This window comes from Betta splendens, unplaced genomic scaffold, assembly GCF_900634795.4.
Source record: "Betta splendens unplaced genomic scaffold, fBetSpl5.4 scaffold_30, whole genome shotgun sequence".
In the NCBI taxonomy this organism is placed as follows: domain Eukaryota; kingdom Metazoa; phylum Chordata; class Actinopteri; order Anabantiformes; family Osphronemidae; genus Betta; species Betta splendens.
Genome location: NW_026577849.1, coordinates 83,164 through 106,939, shown reverse-complemented (window position 1 = coordinate 106,939; position 23,776 = coordinate 83,164). Strand labels below are relative to the sequence as shown.

Here is a 23,776-nt window from a genome sequence, read left to right as displayed (position 1 = left end):
TAACAGCATAATCTATAAAATATATTTGGCCATAGGTTTCAATAGTGAAAGATAAACAACTGTGATAACACATTGCTTCAATAATAATTTACTTCATAAATATACTACACATGTTGTGAAATACGACCTTGATCACGCAAGCTCTCTTACCTTTGTTTTGTAGATGGTCTCTACAAAAAAGATTGTATGGTGATAGGTTTCGTGTATACAGCTTGCTTTTCATGGGTCTCATTTGAGAAGGTCCTTGCAGGGTTCGTTTAAAGTTCCCAATCCAATTCTAAAATGACAAAAATCAGCATTATATTTGCAGTCATGAATGTTGTTTTTTTCACTCGTGTGTCCTGTGAGGACAAATAATGTAGTTACTGAAGGTGTTTTCTTCCAAACATGCAGAGCTAAGGAAAGGTAACAAAATGCCAGTCACGATTTACTCACTTCATAAAACACAGATCATGTAAGTTATAATATGTGGCATAATTTAATATTGATCTTATTCACCTGTTAACATGTCAATGTTGTTACAAACTGATGAACAAATATATGTCACATTTGATACATAATTTTAGCTCAGTGCAAGTCAAAGTGATTGTAGTTTCCAATAGTGTACTGTTGGTAGTGTTAAGCAGAGACAAGTTGTTTAATAATTGCCTCTATGTATAAGCTTCAGGAAAAAGATGCCTTCAGCCACCCTCAATTCATTACTGTCCATATACATCTATTGACTATTAGTTGGTCAGTAAAACTATTGCACCTCTTAGACGATCTCTGATGTAAGTAAGAGAAAATAAACATTGTTTTATAATTTTTCATATGGGCAAACATAGTCTATGCTGTTAGTAGACGTGCTGTCTACTGTGTACTGTATGGTATACTGTACTGGAAACTGTGTACCATGTACAGGTATACTGCAATGTATACTGTGTGGTGTGTACTATAATATATACGGTTTCATGTTCTGTGTACCATTACTGTGCCTGGGTTCCATATACTGTACTGTATCTGCACTGTATGTACATGTATATCATGTATCATACTGTATACGGTACCATGTACTGTCCCGTGTAATGTACTGTTTAATGCATACAGCACGGTGTACTGTGCTCTACACTGTATAGTGTTCCGTGTATCATACTGTATGCAGTACCTTGTACTGTACCATATACAGTATAGTATACTGTGTGACGTATTGTATACTGTGTACCATCTTACAATCTTATTCATCAAGATTTAAAAAAAAAAACGTATTCATATTGACCACAGTGTTCAGACAAAAGGCCTTTGTCCCTGTTTAGTGATGTGACAGTTCAGATTTAATTTTGATATTGATAAAATTGTCTGTTATCCAAAATATGGAGGTCATACTTGAAGTCATACTCTGATGCTTTCTTCAAGGTTGCCAGGTCTGCAAAATGTATCTCACCTCTATGATAACAGGTGGCAACGCAGTGGTCTCAGCAGCTGCTTGTACCATAGGAGACCCAACACTTCTCATTTCTTTTTCAAAAAATAATTTTAAAGATTACTTTTTCTTGTCTGTTAATATTGTTCTGCCTGTGTGAAGCAATGAGCAAAACAAAAAAAAAATCAGTACTGATACACAAACAAAAAAAGGTTTTAAATACATATGACATTACAGAGCTTACCCCTTTCTTCCACCCTGCCTAAGAGAAATTCGAAATACAAATAGAAAAGAAAGATAAAGAGCGTGTTTTGGGTGTATATAATTATATTAGAGCATAGAGAATACTTGTCTGGGATCGACTTTGATAGAACGTGGATGTAAACAACTTCTACCTTCCATCATTCTAGTGGATCTGGATTCAGTTGGTTTGGTCCCCCAAGCTGTGATCTACCTTAGGAATAGATGACGACAACCTGCTGCACCTACGCACCGCTGCCAGTAGGTAGAGTAGGCACCTACTGGCCCATAAGTATGGGCTGATATCCACTGATAATGGCCATTGATTGGCATGATAACGTCCAAAGCGAGTGGAGATTGTGGGTTTTAGTCAGCATTCAGCCGTACTACCTCCCACGGGAGTTCTCCAATGTGACTGACGAGGTAATTTTTTACCAGATAAACATCTTTATGCACATGTGTGTATATTGCTTTTACTTTTTATCACTATAACCACCTTTGGTGGTGGAAATTTCCCATAATGAGGCAGATGAGAGATTTGTCTTTTGTGTGATTTATTATAAAAAAAAGTAAAAGCAAATCAAAAACATGGATGTTGATTGTGCACATCAACAAACCAAAAACCAGCTGGGGAGATCAGTGCACACACCACGAAGGTGTGATGCAAAGAGCCCACGATCCTCAAGTTGCTTCTGCCTTTTAAATCCTCTGTCCGACTACGATGGAACGTCTGTGTAGTCCAATCAGACTGCATGCACCATCTCATCCCTGTCGCCGTGTGTGTGGAGATGTTTACATTCTCACACCTGCATCACTGGTGTCTCACTATCAGAGAGAAAGGAGCTCACAGTCTCAACAAACAGAGAGACTCAACTCCCTGGCCTTGGGTTTGGGAGCTAGAGTCCAGAGTCTTTTAGGCAGAGACAACCATTGAACAATCTAGGTGAAATGTCAAATACATTAGACAAAACACAAGATATTAGGACATAAATCATACATCATATAATAACTGCATAGAATAATGAAGAAACAATTTTTCCCAAAACAACGCTTTTTTTTTACGATGTACAAATACTAGTTGTTGCAGTTGTTGAGTGTTGCACATGCAGCTTCCTCGTTCTCCAATCTAACTTGAACCCAAAAGGCCACTAAAACAATCCTGGTTACATATTGTACATGATGTATTTCATTGACAATTGTCATTTATAAAATGATTTGTCTACTTACATCTACTAAATTAAAGATGGTCTCCTCTTTTTCAGGGAAGTGTTGCTGATCTGATTGTGGTGAAATACTCAATTTGTAAATTATCCTTCCTATGGTGCATCAGTAGGCTTTTGGATTCAAGTTAGATTGGACTTTGTCGATAAATTATCAACACATTACTAATAACTCTATCACTGCACTGTGTATTTACAATGTAGACCTGATACCAAGAGATATTTTTGTCTCAGAGTCTAAGACTTTAATGATGTAGTTTCTGATGTAGTAAAGATATTATTGATCTTATTTGCACTAGTGAAAATAATTCATATTATTGATATTTCTTAGAATACAGAATACAGAGAATCTGTTAGTGATCTGCATTAATGTATCTTCCTATTTTAATGTACTTTCTATTGTTATATTTTTATTGTTAACACAGAAAAACCCATCTGCAGCATAAACACATAAATGTATGAAATGACAATGGAATAAAACACAAAAACAAACGTGCTACACTGTGCTACGAAAGAAAGCAAGATGCCTCCCTCCATTTTTACCTGAGATGATGCTGTGTTAACAGCAACCAATCAAAATTAAGACAAGCAATTTTCAAAAATAAAAAGTTTGCTCTGATTGTGTTTGAATTTTTGACACGGGATGTGTCACGGGATATGGCACCAGTGAAGAGACCTAATTCAAACTACAGGCTACAGGCGGTTGTAAATGGGAACAGACCAGCTGCGAAAGACTTCCACATCAATTAATCTATGGTTTGGAAGTGGAGGAAGCAATGAAATGAACTGTGCCAATTTAAGAAGACGAAAGAGTTTCCGCGGGACCAAAGTGAGATGGCCACAGTTAGAAGACCAACTTGAACAATGGATGATTGAATAAAGAACAGATGGGAGAAATGTCTCTACAGTCATCATTCGACTGAAGGCAACAGCAATAGCACAAGTCATAAAGATCGAACACTTTCATGGAGGTCCATCTCGGTGCTTTTGTTTTATGAAAAGGCACCATCTCTCCATCCCTGCAAGGACAACCGTGGCACAGCATCTGCCAGTGGATTACAAAAAAAAGGCTTCTGCATCCACTGTAATAAAACGATTCAGCTCATCCACATCACCAACATGGATAAGGTCCCACTCACTTTTTACATCCCCATGAACCATACTGTGGAGAAAAAGGGGACCAGCACGGTAATACGTAACATGGAGTCAGCTTTCGCTATTATTCTTGGTTGCCACAATAATGGACAGAAACTACCTATGGCCATTTTTAAGAGGAAGTCACACCGGAATCATCATCAGGCCAATCAAAAAGGTTGTGTGGACTGGAGGAAAATGGGAGAGTGGCTGAGAGGGGTGTATGTAAAGGCACCAGATGTTTTTTTTCATGCATCACTGTCCCTGTTATTCTGCGACTCCATGCGCGCCCATCTCCGCCACTGCGAAAAACCAAGTGAAGCAAATTAATTCAGGGCTTGCCATCATTCCCGGAAGGATTAACAAAAGAACTCCAACCCTGGTGTAAACAGGGCGTTCAAAGTGAAGTTGAGAGCGGTGTGGGAGCGATGGATGACAGATGGGGAACACACCTTTACTAAGACTGGGAGGCAACACACTGGATTTTAGCTTTTAGACATGTATTTATCAGTAACACAGAGTGGACACTTTTCTTTCCCGCCAAAGGATGGCAGCGTTGCTTCATGTCTCTTCTTTTTTCCCCTTTGTAGGTAAACAGGAAATCTTGTTGGTGTTCATTCTATGAATGTTGATGATTCCAATGCATTTGATTTGGAATCTGGGTCCAAACTAAAAGTCTTTCCTTTTGGACTATCATGCATGTTTATGGCTGTCCTGTTGGTCTCCTTTTGATACCTGGTTGTGGGGAGTGTGAGAAGAGATCAACACTTTTGTTCTACCACAGGTTTCTACAAAGTGAGACTTTGTAAAGCAACAGACACAGTAAAAAAACTGAAATCATTTAAATAAGACCACTTATCATTGTCAGTTTTTAGACATACTGGAACATTTATATGACATATGAACATGTTAATTTGATGAATTCACTGATACTTTGTCAAGTTGGGCAAATAAGAAATTTTTTTTTCCACATAAATGAGATTTCTTGCCAGTATGAATATGTTGGTGTGCCAGTAAACTACGGCGCTCAGAACGCTTTTCCATAGTTTTCACATGAATGAGTTTTCTCTCCATTGTGTACACGTTTGTGTGCCAATAAACTACTGCTGCGAGAAAAAGCTTTTCCACACTGTTCACATGAATGAGGCTTCTCTCCAGTGTGAACGCGTTGGTGTGCCACTAAGTGACTGCGCTGAGAGAATGATTTTCCACACTGTTCACATGAGTGTGGTCTCTCTCCAGTGTGCACACGTTTGTGTGCCAGTAAAGTATTGCTGTGAGAAAAAGCTTTTCCGCACTGTTTACATAAATGAGGTTTCTCGCCAGTATGAATATGTTGGTGTGCCAGTAAGCTACGATGCTCAGAGAACGCTTTTCCACACTGTCCACATGAGTGAGGTTTCTCTCCAGTGTGAACACGTTTGTGTGCCAATAAACTGCTGCTGCGAGAGAAAGCCTTTCCACACTCTTCACATGAGTGAGGTTTCTCCCCAGTGTGAACACGTTGGTGTGCCAGTAAACTACTGAGGTGAGAAAAAGCTTTTCCACAAAGTTTACATGAATGAGGTTTCTCTCCAGTGTGAATATGTCAGTGTGCCAGTAAGTTACTGAGCACAAAGAACGCTTTTTTGCATTGTTTACAGGAGTGAGGTTTCTCTCCAGTGTGAATACGTTGGTGCACCCGTAACTGACTGAGCTGACAGAACAATTTTCCACACTGTTCACACGAGTGCGGTTTCTCCCCAGTGTGCACAAGTTTGTGTTTTAGTAAAGAATGACTGTGAGAGAATGCTTTTCCACACTGTTCACATGAGTGAGGTTTCTCTCCAGTGTGAATATGTTGGTGCACCCATAAATGACTAAGCTGAGAGAACGATTTTCCACACTGTTTACATGAGTGTGGTTTTTCTCCAGTGTGAACACAACAGTGGATTTTCAAATCCTTTGAAGTGTGCAAAGCTGCGCCACATTGTGTGCAGGTGTATGGTCTTTCTCCTGTATACATTTGATGATGGGTCCTTAACTTCATCTTTGCAGGGAAGGTTTTGCCACACTGGTCACAGATATATGGTTTCTCTCCAGAGTGAATCTTCTGATGATTCTTTAGGTTTGATGGTCTGGGGAAGGCCTGGCTACATTGCTGACAGAGATACAGCTTTGAAGCTCCTCTTCCTTTGTGTTCCTAAAGTGAGAGGTACATGTAATGTTTTAGAACCCACAATCAACCAGACACAAGGCTTTATCTCCTTAAGTCTGAAGCCGTCTAGTTCTTGACCACTTCTTTATTCCTAGTTGTTTCTCCATCACTCCCTATTAACCTGTACTGCCACCTACTGGTAGTATCTGTATAAAACACACTATCAATAAATCATCCTTTCCAGACAGGATAATATCAATCGCAACTCATTGAACTACATAACATGTAAGGTTTTTCTTTTCCTTATTACTTCCTAAACACAGTGACTGCATAACAAACATTTGTTTAACTTTACAACAAAATCTGTATATCCATAGCCTAATACAGAACATAATACAGATACTTTATATATTAAACAATCAAATCATCAATGTACACTCTTGTGCCTTCCAGACCTTCAATGATGGACTCCATGGCTCTGTGGAATGTCTCTGGCGCTGATATGATGCCAAAGGGAAGCCTTAACAAACAATATCTCCTAAATGTTGTGTTGAGTACTTGCTGCTGTCAGCATCAAGCTTCAGGTGCCAAAATCCATGCGATGCGTGAAGTTTGCTGAAAAACTTTGCACCTGCCATTTCACTGGTTATTTCTTCTCTTTTTGGAATTTGTTAGTGGTCTCTTTTGATGTTTTATTGAGATCCGTAGGATCAAAGCATACTCTCAAATTTCCATTTGTCTTCTTTACACACGTGATTAAATTCACCCAGTCTGTGGGCTCCTCCACGCGCTCTATGACTCCCATCTTTGTCATCCGGTCCATTTCCTTTTTCAAGTTTTTGCGGAGCGGTGCTGGTACTCTGCGTGGGGCATCAACCACAGGCTTGGCTCCGTCTTTCAGCTGAATCTTGTAGGTGTATGGTAATGTGCCCTGTCCTATAAAGACTGAAGGAAACTTTCTACCAATGCCATATGCAGTCCCACATTTTGCCTGGCTTGTGTCCTGACTTGGCTTGTTCAGTGGTACATGTTCCCCATTCTGGTACATACGCTTGATTAATCCCAGATCTTCAGAAGCCTTATTTACTAACAGGGACCCATGGATGTGGTAATCCTCCCGTGACACCATCTTTATAAAAAATGTGTCACTCAAATCATCACGGTCATCTGTCTCTTCTACATTGTATACTTTATGTTCCTTTTTTCTGTCTTTTGAAAAACACATTTTAGCAAAGTGGTAACTTCCTTTGCATTTTGAGCATGTTTTTCCATATGCTGGACAGTCTCTGTGTTTTTCACCACACCTCTTACAGGTGTATACATCTTTTCCTTTTTCTTTATTTTGTTGTTGGTGCCGTAGAGACTTTATGTCCACTGCCTCTCTTCTCTGGTTTAGTGAGCCACGCGTGGCTTCATCAAATGTCAGGAAATGTTGCTTGCTTGTTGCATGTCACTGGCATGACATATTTTGAAAGCACCTTCCAACGTGATTTCTCTTTCTCTCAGTAGCTTCTCTCTTAGCTTTTTTTCTGTCACCGCAAACATTATCTGGTCCCTTATCGTAAAGTCCCTGAGGTCACCAAAGTTGCATGACTGTGATTTTAGCCTTTAGGTCTTTAAGAAAGTTATCAAAGGATTCTCCCTGCTGCTGCATTTGCGAGTGAAATTTATTTTTCGCTATAGTTTCCGCTAATCTGCCCTTCGTTCCACCCCGATAGCCGCATAAATTGCTGCTTGAATGTCTTCTTTATTCCTAGTTGTTTCTCCATCACTCTCTATTAACCTGTACTGCCACCTACTGGTAGTATGTGTATAAAACACACTATCAATACAATACAGAAGAGGAAAAAATAATAATAATGCAATAGAGTGCAAATGCAATAGAGTGCAATAGAAAGCATCCTTATCAGTAAGATAAAGTTCTGGTAAAGGGAATTGCACTGATGTTGACCATGTGGTGAAAATCACCCAATGCTTTGCAGAGACTCTGAGCTTTTTTAACGTCTTAGATCCCAGGCTGATTTTCTAGTTATGATATAGCCATATTAAGTTATATATATATATTAAGTATGAGTATATCTCTGCAACCACAAGGCCTATTGGTATGCATTTAACGTAATAATGTAGGAGACACCCGTGAGATGTGTATGTGTTACAGATGAAAGGTTATGAATAACACAAGCTAAAAATTGTAAGTCAGACAAAAAAAGCACTTTCGGGATGAATATATCTATTGTAGCGTCCACAATCACAGAGTGACAGGGTTAACCTAAAACATGGGTGTGAATCCTAACTCCCTTTTCAAGACACTCTACCTCCCGCTACTCTCCCAAAAATAGGGAAACCAGACACTAAAAAAGGACTGAGTCTAACATGAACATCGCCCATATGGTGCCAGGATTCTATCTGCAACATCAAAAACCCATGGATGAACTCAACAGGATTTCGCCTCTTTATCATTACTTGAAACTTGGAACTGCCACATATATCACCTGAGAGTTCTTTCCAGGATCCCGAGGCCAGCACCAAGAAATAACAGTTGCAAAACTGGTATGTGAACTAATTAAGAGTGGAAAGACCTTGAAGCAATACTTTACCAACTTTCAATGGGGGGTGACCAAAAACATTTTATTTATCATTTATGCCCCCAATAAAACACAGTGGCGTGTCTTACTGGAGTCATGGGTTCACAGACTACAACTAGCGCCTCCTGGTTTTATTTGTACCTGCGCCAGCAATGGTGAGGCAGAGATGTGGGCGCCATTGTCTCCACCATTGTTTATCCTCGCATACACTGACAGTACTAATATTTAATGGCCAGAGGACCCGCTCTGGATTATTTAGAAGATGGTGAGTTCTATAGTGTTAGAACAGTTTGATAATCAGGGTTACGTGTATGTGCCAGGGTGCAGCCCAGACAAATTACACCAATGTGGGCAAAGCCGTCACAGCCGAAAGGCACCTGCAATCAGTTGGCAGTGAGGCAGCAAACAGCGGGGAGAGCCGACAGCAGTGCAGCGTACAGGAGCTGTGTGTAATAGACAGCTGGTGATCTAAGACCACCAATCAGAACAACCAAATGTCCCTGTGCTGAATTTTATTGTTGCCGGTTTTGCTTGGATGAAATTGCAGATTTGCAATTCAGTGGACACATGTGGATAGAGAAGCTGGAAACTAGCTTCAGGATACTGAGAAGAAACTGGAAAAATAGCCGGGACAGAACAGTCGAAGGAGCACTGAGCAAATAATATATTTGACCGTTTATTGTTTTAGCTTGCGCTGTGAAGCTTAAGTAAAGGAATGAGCTGCTCGTTGTGTTTTGAACTGTTAGCAGTAACATTAGCTTATGTTGCTAATGCTAGCTTGTGTATTAACTCTGTGTGGCTGGCAGCAACTAATTCAATAAGACTACTTTATTTTGTGGGCAACATTGGTTTTGTTGTGGATTCTACTGCTGACAGAGGAACGTGTGTGTCATTAATTTTGTGCTACATGGAAACAACGTAGCAGTCGATCCTAGCTTCAGCATACCAGGGATGGTTTAGCTTGCACTTTGAAGTATGTCTTTATTCAAACACATTGTTAAAATTGTTAAAAGTTAAGCCATTGGCTGAGCACAGTTTCCCCCTTTTAAACCCCAAGGTATTTAGTGAGGGACAAACTTTGCCCCAGTCAAATTCCATCTTCTTCTGAATTACTTAACTTTCTCTCTTTTATTCTTAAAATGCATCAAGTTTCTTTATATTATGCTCTTATTTTTTTCTAACTTGTTTTAAATTAGAGCTCCAAAAAAAAACGGTGATTTTAAATCATTATTTTTAATAATTGTCTCAGTTAACTTGGTTCAATTCAAAACCGTTGGCTCCAGCCGAGTCTTCTTCTTTGGCAATGTCAGAAGCGCAGCAGCAACAGCACAACAGCGGAATCAGAACCTGAACAGAGACTCAGGCCTGTGTAGCTAGAACCTCGCTGGAACCAAACATTCAAGTTGTCAGGACGACGAACTGGATACAGAAGTATTAGCTCCTGGATCCAGCAGACGTTCCTGCTTAATCAGAATCGGTACCAACGTATGCTAAAAGCTCCCCACTGCTTCAAAACAGGCAAGATAAAAAATATGTTGATTTTACTCCGAACGCTGGTGTTTAGCGCTGAAAGTGAGCCTATCCGAATTCATTAGTGATCCTTATTTTGCTTAGAGGTTTAATAATGAACGCTCTTTCCGCTTGCCCCAAATGATCACACTCTTACATACTTAGATTCATCTAAAGCTTTTAGCGGCTCACAGCGACACTCATCAGCACCGACCTGTTGATCTGTAGAACCACGGTGGTCGGGGTCCTGCTGCCCCTCCTTTATTCCGCTAGTGAACCGGTTCTGCTCGGTTAAACTAGGTTCCTGCTGCTCCTCCTTTATTCCGCTAGTGGTGCGGTCCTGCTCGGTTAAACTCGGGTCCTGCTGCTGCTCCTCCTTTATTCCGCTAATGAACCGGTCCTGCTCCTTCATATCGTTATTGTTCTGATCGTGATAATCGTCCACGTCCTCTTCTTTCATTTCGAATTTGTACTGATCCATCTCGGCCTTGGTCGCTATAATCTAGCAGCTCTGTGGCCTCTACGATGACAGAACAAAGACACTGCTTTCATCTTCTTCGGTGGTGGTCTTCTTCTTCTACTTCTTTAGTGTTATACATCCTTAACGTTGCAGTACCGCCGTCTACCGAATCCTAAGTTCCTCATACTCTTACCTAAGCCAGTAACATACACATTTAAACAGAGAATTCAACCCTTTCCCTGATGCTCCAGCTTCCAAACACACTCCTCAAACGCACATCTTTCATGATGTGATTATTGATCCCACAGCAGGAATATTTAACTGCTGGAGCCACAGGCAAACAGCAAATAAATTGTATATGTCTGCAAGAAAAAATGGACATAAAAACATATGTACATATTTACAGCTTATGCATGCAGTACTGTACTTGTACAGAATTATGAATTTGTTCATGCTTCCCTAATGCGCCTCACCATTACTTCCCTTTCCCTCCTGTACTTCTCACATTTCTCACATGCTCCAACCCTGCCACATTAAGTGGTGTTTACATCACTGGCCTTCCTAACACTAGAACTTGATGTACGACAGGGCACAAGAGATTAGATGTTTGTGTAAGAATGTTCAGTGTTGAACCTAGCCAGGACATGATGACTGTGTTGGATAAGAAATAGCACAAAGGCAAAATTTTTCCATTACACCTGACAGAAAGAACTGGAGCGAATCATGGGGTGAAGTGTGGTGACAGATGCATTAACTGGCTGCTGCCAGAGTTAATGGACTGGTTTCTGTTTGAACTGCTTAACTAAAATAATCTAAAAGTAAAACAAGTAAAAATAGTAAAAGACAAAAATATAATCAAATATCATGATCATGATTCTTGTTCTCATGCTATAGATGTAATGAGTTCAGTGTGAATTCTCAATAATAATAGTCGATGGAGTCACATCTCACCTCTTTGCAGCCTGATGGTCAGTCAGTTCATAGTTTGAGTAATGAAGAGATCGACCAGTGTATTTAGTATGAGTTTATCTCTAACCATCACCTGCAAGATGCAGAAAGATGCAAGATGACTATTACTGCTACTTCTACTACTATTACTACCACTACTACTACTACTAATAATAATAATAATAACAACAATAATAATAAACTACTACTAATAATAATAATAATAATAGTAACAGCTGTATTAATCAATAAATGAGGTCTGACAAACCTTCAAAAAGTGAAAGTATTAATGAATGAATGAATGAAAAAATAAACAATAAGTATAAAGTTACTGTTGTAACTGACAAATTGTAAAGTTGTGGTACAGTTCATAAGGTAAGACAACAGTCAAAACAAAACCTTCTCAATCATTTGTTGGTATTTGCTGAGGTTCTTGAGGTTATACCGTAAGAAAACCATATGTCTAGCTGATGTAGTTTGACAGTCTAAAAGTTTTTGCTTTAACATGGGAGCAGAGCAGAGCAGAGCCCCACAGATCAGTCTGGTAAATGACTCGTATCTAGGACAAGACCATGGAGTTTTCTAGCTGACACTCTTCTCTAGTCTATCTCAGTCTAGCAACTACATTAGCACAAAGACTGGAAGCAGCAAGAAAGTTCTAGCATAGGCCAGATGTAGTTGCTCAAGGATATCACCTTTTCAAGACAATTCAAAAAGACACAGCTTAACAGTTCAAATGAATACTTTTTGACGTGACAATATACAAGAAAGGTGGCCAAAATATTATCATCTATTCGATTTCCCAAAAACTCTGTGGACATTATTCAAGGTCAGCTTGATATGTTAACAATAACAGATATTTCCAAGAACAAATTATCTGTTCCAGGAACACCGTCACAGAATATACACATAGGATTCCCTCCTAATGGACACTCTAATGTCCATTAAAACTCTCTTTATCTTTAGTTTGTCAATTCTGAACACGTTCCTCATCACATTGGAAAGACATGAAGATAACATGAACGTGACTCAGCAAAGTTAAACATTCTATGAAGAAAGTTCATGTAAATGTCCATTTTGAGGCAAGATAAAGGTCTGCGTTTCCATGTCGTCTACTCAAACTCACTCACATATGTTTTCTGTGTATGTGCTTTAAACAACTTATGTTCATCAACTGCCGCTAACGGTGGCAACACCACCCGCGTCCAGTAGCCGTGTCGGTCAGTGCGGCCACCATCTGTGCCATTTCATTTTCATAATATATTTCATATTTCCAAAATTGATAATGCAAGTGAGTCTATGTTGTATCAAACAGAGCAGATTTGTTGCAATAATAACACACTCTCTGTGTGAGCAGACAAAAAGGCAACCAAAACAAACTACTAAACAAGATCAAAAATCTTGCCACACCAATGTGAAAAATAATGAAAAACAAGCACACTCACTCACTCACTACTACTATAGTACTATACTATGCTACTATTCTAGTCACCTGCACACTATAAAAACTTGCATATATACATATATACACCTTGCATATATACATATATACAACTTGCATATATACATAGATACAACTTGCATATATACATATATACAACTTGCATATATACATAGATACAACAACTTTCAGTTTTTGACATTATTTCACAGTCTATCGTGGTATAACTGAAAGCAGTTTTATTTGGAACTGAAGCAGAGAGGAACCTGACATTTTCTGCAGTAAACTGCAGTTCTGATTCGTGGCTGCCCAGCATCATGGCAGCTTGCAAAACCTTCTTCTTTGCAATACAGTGTCACTACTTTCATAAATCATAGGCACGCAAGTAGCACCTGGTGTTGCAGGGGGTGGGGTGTCGACTACAGAGTCAGCAAACTGCAACATCTCCTGGACAAGCTGCTCCCTGAATGCTTTGTGGAACAGGGACTTTGCCTGGCTGGGGTCCTGTCTGTACTTGAACAGCTCCTTTTGTAAAAGGTAGCTGTTCACCACAGCAATGTCAACAAAGTGGAAGAAAAATGTCTTATTCCATTTTGTATTCATATGGCGTACGGTGTAAAAGCCGAGCTGTGCATCTGACAAATCCACACCACCAATGTTCTTATTATAGTCCATGATGGAGTCACGGATAGGTATGTTTTTATTTGTCCAGACATCTGCCTCTTTCACCTTCCTCCTAACTGTCTGATTGCTGTAGGCCTGATGAATTGTGGAACACATAATCCCTTTTCTGGTGTCCTTCCAGTTGACAAACAACAGTTCACTGTCTTATCCAGCGAATGTCCCCCCTCTTTGCCTTTTTGGGCAGGTAACTTATCTTAATTTGTGGGTAGCCAATGTAGCTTGTCCTAATTGTCCCACAGCAGCCAATCTTCTCCCTATACAAGTCTGTGAAAAGAGTACGGCTTATATAAACATTGTCAACAGTCTATAGCCAGTGCCAAGGGTGGGAAGCGACATCAATTCCATAATGATGATGAATAACTTAAGCCATGGGTGGTGGTGGTGGTAAAGGACTGGCTTGTGCCTTCATCAACAAAAAAGTTCCAGGTATAGCCTGTGGAGGAATCAGCCAAAACAAACAGTTTGTAGCCCCCTGTGGTGGGCTTGTCCTTCATGTACTGCTTCATGCTGATTCGTGCCTTAGTTGCCACCATCCTCCCATCAATGAAAATATTTTGTGCTGGCTGAAAGTGAGCCTTGCAGGCATTCATCATCTCAGTGTAGAGTGGCTTTATTTTGAAAAGCCTGTCATGCTTCACCACAGCTTCTTTTGTTGTTTTCGTCGTCCTCATCGGGGTCACTTAGATGAAGTGACAACATGATGCTTTGGAATCGGTTGTGCTACATCTTCTATCTAGAAGTCATATGGAAAACTCTGTCGACTGACTTGCTTGCTGTAGATGACATCCTGTGAACGTCTGCCTTTGTTCTATTAATGGGGCTGTTACCTGCACCACAGGGGGGAGGCATGCTGAGCCACTTCAACAAAACCTGTGTGAACCTGTGTTCATCAGGCCTGTCACAGGCTGTGCTGTGGTCATCCAAACCCCTTTAATGCAGACATGAAAACACAGTACCAACATTGGTTCTGTGGGGCACAATATGTTCAGGAATGTAGGTGTGTGTTAAATATAAAATTTTAAAAAAGTCCCAGGTCTGTCAGAAGGCTGCACAAAATCTTGTGTGTTTCTGTGACAGAATGGATGCCCCCCTTGTATTCAATGCATGTAAATGAATGTCCTCAGCCACATTTGAGTTCTGAATCTATCTGTAAAAAAACATAAATAAACATTAAAAACAAACATGAAAGTCATGTCACAGAAACACCAAAGATTTTTTGCTGACTTCTGACAGACCTGGGACTTTTTATTTTACATAGGCCCTGATGAACACAGGTTTTATTGAAGTGGTTCAATAACCCGGAACACGAAGCGGAGACGTCCGTGGTCCTTGGAGCTGTGGTGGTTGGGGCTGTCGGCATCGACATTCGGCGTGAATCAACCACTACTAGTGGTGGGCGATACTGCAAGCTTTGGTGTCGTCAGATACTTTTTGACAATTGATGCATGATGAAATATAAATAAATTTTGACTTTTATGTGTTTTGACTTAAATTGTGTTATTAATTTAATAAAGCCCAGACAAAGTTTACCAGTAAACATATTTCTATAATATCTAATATAAAATTCTTGCTTTCATCCTTCTGCTTTGTCTGTGTCTTCCTCCTTGTTTTTTTGCTGTGTGTTTGCTGGTGTGTGTCATGCTTCGCTCTGGCATACAGGCGCATACCTGTATGTACTGACACTTAGAGACGCAGACAGGCAAGATAGTTAGATCGCGTCTTTCAAAAAACTGTTGCAGAGCAGAAGAGTAAAAATTCAACCAAGGTATCGATACTTTCTCTGGGTATCGATCGCTATCAATAGTACTAGCGTTGGTATCGATATTATCTATATTAGGGTCGATCCACCCACCCCTAACCACTACACATGGTGTCTGCTATGGGGGGGGCAGATATATAACATTGGTCACTGGACATACATGGATTTCTATTGGATGATATTGTAGCCTATGAGGTTTATCTCAGTACATTTTTAAGTTGTTTTTAAAACTTTAAATTTAGCTTTAATCAGTTTTACAGGTTTACAATGATTCACTCGGGGTCAAGCGCCAAGCGTCAAGACACATTATGCATCATCCACTTTGTTTCTAAACCTTTTAGAGAATGAAGCCTTCTTTGATTTTCTGATAGCACAGTGAGGGTCAGCCCAGTGACATGTGGTGAGGTTTGTGGCTGGTGGGTCCTCCAGAGTCACCTTTTACAGTTATGATGACTGAACAGTCTTTTTCGCTATTAATTTGACACAATGATGATCACGTTTCATATTTTATCACCATTCCTCTCTTAACCAAAATAACATATTTGATCTAGGGGGAACAATTCTTCACAATTCATACTGATTCTAAACAAAAGCATAGAGAAGTGTAAATGTTCAAGTTTGACCCTCAGTACATGTTTAAGTTATTTTTAAAACTTTAAATTCAGCTTTAATCAGTTTTGGAGGTTTACAATGATTCACTCAAGGTCAAAACTTGCTTTACAAGATTGTGGATTGTGTCATTAATGCGTTCTTTAGAAACCTGAAAACCGTTTGTGTCTGTTTCCTGTGTAAAAGGAAGGCAGCAGCGCCCCCTTTGGGATGTGGCTGGTCCCTGTTCTGCATCACTTCAAGAGTTTTACTCTGCCATTTTATGTGCGATCCACTTAAGTGATTATATCAGACAAGCATTGATAAATGTGTTAGGCAAGTTGTGGAAAGTAACAGTGTTGAACAAATCTGTCTGAAACCCAGTTTGTGGGGCAGAGGCTCGAGTTTTTCTTGACGCACTGGTGGTTTCTCCCTCTATTAAATCAGGAAATGCACAAATTCAGTGATTTGTACTCAAGAAATTCTCAAGAATTAGTGATATTGTAGACGGTTTGTGGCAGGTCACTGTTGTGGGCGGAGTTAAATAAAAGTGGAATTTCATGCATTCTCAATTCATGTATTCTACTTCATTATTATATACAGTTCTAGCAAATTCAAAGTGTGGCAGTAATACAAATTCAGATTTTATTACATTCAGAACAACCTACAATTGTTACTATCAAGTGCATGTAGAGCTGAAAAAGGTGTGGCTAGGTACACTGTGAACCCTGACAGTGGGGTGTGCAGATGTTAGAGGCCCCTCCTCTCTAACGTCTGTGCATCATTCTTGCGCAGTGGCAGTATTGTAGCCTATGAGGTTTATCCGAGGCGCGATTATTGCTAGTTGAAAACTTTACCCAATATCCCTGCTTATCAGACAAGCATTGATAAACGTGTTAAGCAAGTTGTGGAAAGTAACAGTGCTGAAAAAAATCTGTCTGACACCCATTTAGTGATGGTGTAAGTTTTGGGGCAGAGGCTCGATTTGTCGTGTCCGACACTAAAGCCTTTAAATTTTGTATACCAATCTGACTGAGCTTTTTATGAATCCAATAGGTGTGAATAAACTTTTATTGAGATGATAGAAGTCTAAAATATATAAATTCCAGAGATTAAATGATAAATACCAAAAAGAAGAAAAATGAACAAAAAATGCACAGTAAGGATCCAGAAAATTTGAAACTTCCCAAAGAGGTGAAAAGATCTCCCAAAGTGTGGAAAATAAACTAAGTCCAAAGTAAGATCCCAAAATTATTCTAAGTCCAAGCAGCCAGATCCCAAAATTATTACAGAATGTATTAACAATACAATTATGTATTGTATTATTGTATTGTATTGTATTGTATTGTATTATGTATATGTAATAATTAATTATTATTAATACAATTATGTATTACAGATCCAGGGTTGACAAAGCGTTTATTCCACAGAAAAGTGACAGAAGACAGACTGAGAATTTTTGGTAACAACATCAGCTGAGTGGGATTCAGCACCCCGGACTATTAGACGATTAGATCATCATCTTGACCTTTTAGGGTGTATTTGGCCATTATTTTATTATATTTTTACCCAATCATAATCCCAGACAAAGTGAAGACACTTGTTGCTCTGTCTTTTTCTCCCAGGGCGGGGCAGCTCCCCTCCAAACCATCACTTTCTCAAGGTCAGGTTACTGTAGGTCAGGTGCTTGCAGCAGAAGCTGCACTCCTCCCACCTGCCTTATCTAGGTCAGTAAAACACACTGTAGATTTAATGGTGTTGGTGGTACTACACTTCTGTTGCATAACAGGGTCTCCTCCGTACAGACGTGACCCAGTTAGTGTTATTATCCACACGTGCCACAGTGGGTGCTGTCGTAGTACATTAGGTGCCGTATAATTCTGTAACATTGTCTCCTTAAAAATCAGTAGTAATTACTTGATAAACTATGAATTATTACACAACATTTCCCCCATTTGGTCCTAAAAAGGAAGATTTAAATTCAAAAACAAAACATACAAACGTTTTTTTAAAACTAGATTGTTTTCAACATTGTTCTCTCTCATAGTAGTTATACACCTTTACGTGTCACCCCTACATGCTTAACACCAGGGGCCCGTTTCAAGAAGGAGGTTTAACAAACTCTGAGTTAAAACGAAACTCTGAGTTGATTTACTCTGAGTTTGCAAACCTGGAGTTTTCGGTTCCAGAACAGCTGAAAAGAGTTGGTTTAATCAACTCTGAGTTGACTGACTCAGAGTTAAGCGCGTGCGCCGCGACGATACAAAGCCCTGATCAATGGAGTGAAGATATTACGAGTCACCATGGCAACAGGACAACAAAAGACGTCCGGAAATGGATATGATACGTCAAGCATATAGCGACTACGAGTCTATAATCCGTAGAAAAAGCAACACGGCTGCAGCGGCGAAAGAGAAAGAATTAGCTTGGAAGAAAATAGCTGCTCGAGTCAATGCGTAAGTTTACATTTTAATCATACAGTGTTCAGCGTAACTAATTACTAAATAATTTTAGTATTGTTGTTATATTTCACTCGTAAACTAAGGACTTGTAAAGTAATTGTTCACTCATCTAAAAAGTTTCTTCAGCAATTGCATAAATACCGATGTTTGTATCAATTAAAAGTGCACTGTCTATGCATTGTCTATGCATTTTTAAAATTCCTGTTGAGGTTGATGTGGGATTTGTAAAGTAATGATAATTCAATAATCCAATACGTTTTATGGAGAGCAATTATTACATTAATCTACACTGCACCTCCACCTCTGACGCATGCAGAGGAGAAGGCCCTCAGCCTGAACACTGGAAAGCAGAGGCTGAAGGAATTCCTGGAGGGAGTCATCAGAACCAGTCACTCCCCAGGATACAAGTGCATGTGTAAAATGTAAGAGGTCTACCTATATATTTGATTTTTTACATAGGCTACTTTTGACATATCCATTTCTTAGAGTCTGGGTTGGGTTCTTTGTTGGTCTTAACAGATTGTGATGGTAATATATGAATCCTCCTGTCACAACAGAAACTCAGGATGTTGTAAGTATACTACTAAATAAAGCTTAAATTATGATAAGCAGTATTATAAAGTGTAATATTAATACAGTTTATACACATCACATGATTTCTGATGTTTGTGTTGCGTAGCCTAAAGGATGTAACTTGATCTCCAAGTATAGTGACTTTATTATCTCCACTCTGCCCCAGAGTGTGGAAGAACAGCAGGAGGAGGGTCCGTCTGCTGCACAGATGCACACAGTCAGTGATGTTCAGTAAATGCCAGAGTTCAATTCTGTAAGAGTAATAAGGAACTATTCCCAAACACAAGCTGGAGATGAGTGTATAGTTAAAGGTGAATTGTATGAATTATTGGAAGTATCATAAAATCTAACAATTGCCTTTGTATTTGTAGGAAATGAAAAAAAAAATTATGGTTTGCATCTATTCAGTTTCTTTTATTGGTGGTGGTGATGGTTGATTAAGACATTACAGCAAATCACATCTGACTGTCCATCCACTCTGCAGATTACCATGATGGAAGGAGTCTCCTCAGGGTCTTGTATTTGTAGGGCAGGGTGTTGCTCCTCTCTAATAATTGCAATAATGTGGAGAACAACACATGTCACATTAATGTCACAGGCCTCTCAGGTGTTTCCCTGAGGTGACGTAGACACTGAAGACGTGCTTTCAACAGGCCTATGGTCATTTTCACCCGGGCTCTTGTTCTGCAGGGCCACATTAAAGTGCTGCTGGGGGCGCTGCTTCAGGTTCTGGGTCAGGGGTCAGTAGTGTGGGCTGGCATTAACCCATATCTCCAGCAGAAAGCCGTCAATCTCTCCTAGAAGAAAGTTTAGATTACTTTAGTGCTGCATAGAAGTGTTCCTGTGAGTGTGAGTGCATGCATTGAAATAAGTGTATAGGACATACATGTACTTACCACAGTGCAGCCTGTTATTTAGGGTTGACTCACAATATATTCATGAGTTCACGTTAATGATATGTGCAGCATCCCATATGATCTTGGTGATGTAAACAATGTGATGTCAGTTACAGTGACCATTAGAAAGAGTAGTCAGTGTACCTGCACATTTATCAGTTTATTTCAGATCACAGCAAGATATTATTAACTGATCATTTTTCAGATTAGCCTCAATGAAACGAATTAAATACCATAAATAAATAACTGCAATCCTGTGAAACTCCTCTTTGGTGGCTTTAAGGAGTTTGTGTCAAGGAAAGCGCTTGAGATCGAAGTATTCTACAAACAGTGGCTTCACTAATGTGCTCAGCATCTCCAACGTTATAAAGAAAACTACCGTTTGCAAAAAAAACGTAACGCAACACAAAGAATCTGTTCGTAGGTAAAAGCACGGCCACGATGGGTGATGTGTTTGATGAATGGGTGGATAAGATTATTAATGTATGTATGGAGTCTCGAGAAAAACGGTAACGCTAAAATAAATATGCACGGCGATATGACAGAAAATTAACTCGTGGCGTCAAAATCCTCGCGCGGCGTAAATTCAATGCTGTGTGAATTAATACATCGTCCTCATCTACAGGATCCTCTAGAAACGGACATTTTGGTCTCTGTGCGACGAAAACAGGTGAAATCTATGAATGTACTGAAAGAATAAACGAGGCATTTAAACAGTGTTCACTTTAAAAAGGGGCGGAGACCGAAGGAAACTCTGGGTTTCCCGAATAAAACCTGCTCGCGACCAGGTTTGGTTCACAGAGTAAGTTGCCTGACTAGTAACGAGTAGTAACTGACTCTGAGTTTCAGTTACCTCGCTTCTTGAAACGGGCTTAAACTTACCCTGCTTTACGGGTTTAAGTAACCTCGCTTTCTGAAACCGAAAACTCTGAGTTTTCCTCATTTCGGGGTTAACAAACTCAGAGTTTCCACAAAACCACCTTCTTGAAACGGGCCCCTGAAGGAATCATTTCTGTTTCCTGTCCTGCTGACTGATCTTAAGCAAGTGCTGCCATGTGGCGAGAGAAGGTACTGCACGTACTGAACGAGTCGTTCACTGAGAGGACTCGTTCCTCCCGAGTCATATAAGATTAGTTCATATTGAACGAATTATTCACGAACGACACATCACTACTTTACATACTTGTTGGCTGCAAGGAGGATGGAGTGGATAGGGCTGCGTGCTGATCACGGCATATTGTGGTCAAATGATTCGAACTGTTCTACGGTGTCGAGGCGGCTTTGCTGGTTTTAATAATCTTGACTCTTGCTGTTTTTTACACTTGGGCCGCTCTGTTTGGTTTATCGTGGTTTGGTTTTTGATATTTGTTTTCCTGTGCATAGTGTGGTTTGCATTCATGTGATTTATTTTTCTTTTGATCATTGCCTATTTTACTGTATTATTTTAGTTGTTTTTTATCGCTGGCGAATAAATTAAATTGTGTGATAAAATATATTATTTTAAAACATTTTTTTTTATCTTTTGACCCCTGGTAATCTTCTCTTTCTGACGGGCCAACGCCGCCCTGTCACACTAACATTTATCATAAACTATTAGTCAGTCAAACAGAAAATCAGATGTTTTAAACTTGATGTACGTCAGGGCACAAGAGATTAGTTGTTTGTGTTAGAATGTTCCGCGTCCCCGAGCGCTGCTCATGTGGCAGCTCACTGCTCCCCCAAGGGGGATGGGTCAAATGCAGAGAACAAATTTCCCCACTGTGGGACTAAAAAGGGTTTATAAAAAAAAGAAAAAAAAACAGCACGTGATGACTGTGTTGCATAAGAAAAAGCACAAAGACACAATTTTTCCCCTTACAATATGCTACAGATTTTTCTCAAGAAAATCATTATATCTGACTGGATACATCTCTTCATACAAGGACATTTACCTATATATTTTTCTCTTATAAAATATTAAAAATTTCATCCACGTCTTTCAGTTTATTTGGTGGCTCAACTGGTAGAGCATTGGGGAGCGGAAGGCCCCAGGTTCAAAGCCCACTGAAGCAAGTGTGTCCTTGAGCAAGACACTTCGCTCCCCGGGCGCCGCACTGTGGTTGCCCACTGCTCCCATCACGGTATGGGTAAAAATGCAGAGAATAATTTCCCTAATGTGAGATCACACACACACATACACACTGCATGCAATAAACAGATACTGATCATTTCAGGGCGGCACGGTGGTGCAGTGGGGTAGCGTGGTCGCCCACAGTGGTTCTGGGTTCGATTCCCAGCCCAGGTGCCTTTCTGTGTGGTGTTTGCATGTTCTCCCTGTGTTTGCGTGGGTCCTCCGGCTTCCTCCCACAGTCCAAAGACATGCATTAGGTTGATTGGTCACTCTTAATCGTGTGTGAACGGTTGCCCATACCAGCTGGGATAGGCTCCAGCACCCCCCCTCCCCTCTGGCAACCTTCAGATCTCAGCACATATTTTTGTCAGAAGTAGAAGCAGCAGAGCTTGTTTGGTGCCTTGGTTTTCCTGGAACCACATCCTCAGTTCTTGCAGCTCATCCTGTTCATTGAACAGTCAGTGGGTTTCTCCATGTTTGTCTCCAGGTGAGAAGCTGCTTCACTGCTCCCAGCATCACTGGTCTGGAAACACGCTGCTGCCTCCTACTGGTCCAACATAACAGCCACTATAGAGGAGGCATAAGCAGCTACACGACTGGAACACTGAGGAGAGATGAGACCAAGGAGACGAGGAAACTGAACCAGTGGTTGGAAGAGTCCACCCAGAACCAGCTCACGTTCTGGTTTCTGACACATTGGTCTGGAAATTAGTTCAATATATGAAACAACGGCTTTTTATCCTTGATCATAAATGAAGGATGTTAAAAAGCAGAAAGATTCAAGTTGTATTTAAACACTACACATCAGTTTAGAATGAAGCAGGTTGTGATTCTAGTTCTACTGGTTTTATACAAGTGAAAACTCTGAACAATAAAAAGGTTCCTCTTGGTTCCAGGTCTTTAATTTGGACTAAAACCGTGTGACAGAAATCTCTTTTAATACACAGGAAACATTTGGAGGTTATAGTTAAAATTCATGACGGAGCTAAATACATTTGGTGAGGAATCCAACTCCACAGGTGAACACAGCACAGGTGTAGGTGGGTCTGGATGAGGACCCAGTGGGTCAGTACTACTAGAATCTCTGTAGGGTTTTAGGGCTCCTTTCTAGAGATGAGCGCCATCTAGTGGCCTGATGGAGTATTTACTCCTGACACTGTTTATAACACTAGAACACAAAACAATAGTAGTTGGACACAATGAAGCAAAACCTTAGCTGCTGTTAAATGTTAACAGGTCTTCACTGACTGTAGTGAACATGGAAGTAGTGAACCTGCAGACTGATCCATGGTCTCTGATAGAGACACAGCCAACGTTCTCTGACCAGGGTTTCCATTAGAGAAGCAGATCCGTCAGTCTGGTCTCTCTCTGATCTGGTTGGGCCAATGGTTCTAGAAGCTAAAGCCCATTTGTTGTCCTGTAGCTCTTTGAGCCCAGGATGGTTAGAAAACAACAAAGCTCCAGCTGGTAGTAAGTCCTCAGTCACTGACCTCTAGAGGAGCCTGAAGAAGAACTACAGTCAACACTGTCCTCGATATCTAACTACTGCACCACACGCTTATTTTATTATTGTTCTGGTTCCTGTTTCAGCCTGTTGTGTAGGACGCTCTGCTCCCGGTAACATGGACCTG

At 40.1% G+C, this 23,776-nt stretch overlaps 1 protein-coding gene and 1 non-coding gene across 2 annotated transcripts; one reads left to right on the top strand and one right to left on the bottom strand.

Moving 5' to 3' along the window:
* Positions 1-1,559: 1,559 nt before the first annotated feature.
* LOC114850813 (zinc finger protein OZF-like) lies at positions 1,560-10,955 on the bottom strand. Its single transcript, XM_055506743.1, is given in 2 exon segments — positions 1,560-6,175; positions 10,439-10,955. Coding segments are annotated over 2 exon segments (1,422 nt in total). The 5' UTR covers positions 10,706-10,955; the 3' UTR covers positions 1,560-5,020.
* Positions 10,956-16,887: 5,932 nt separating this feature from the next.
* On the top strand, positions 16,888-17,029 carry LOC114850841 (U4 spliceosomal RNA). Its single transcript, XR_003784909.1, has one exon. It is a non-coding gene; the product is annotated as a U4 spliceosomal RNA (small nuclear RNA).
* The last annotated feature ends 6,747 nt before the right edge of the window (positions 17,030-23,776 follow it).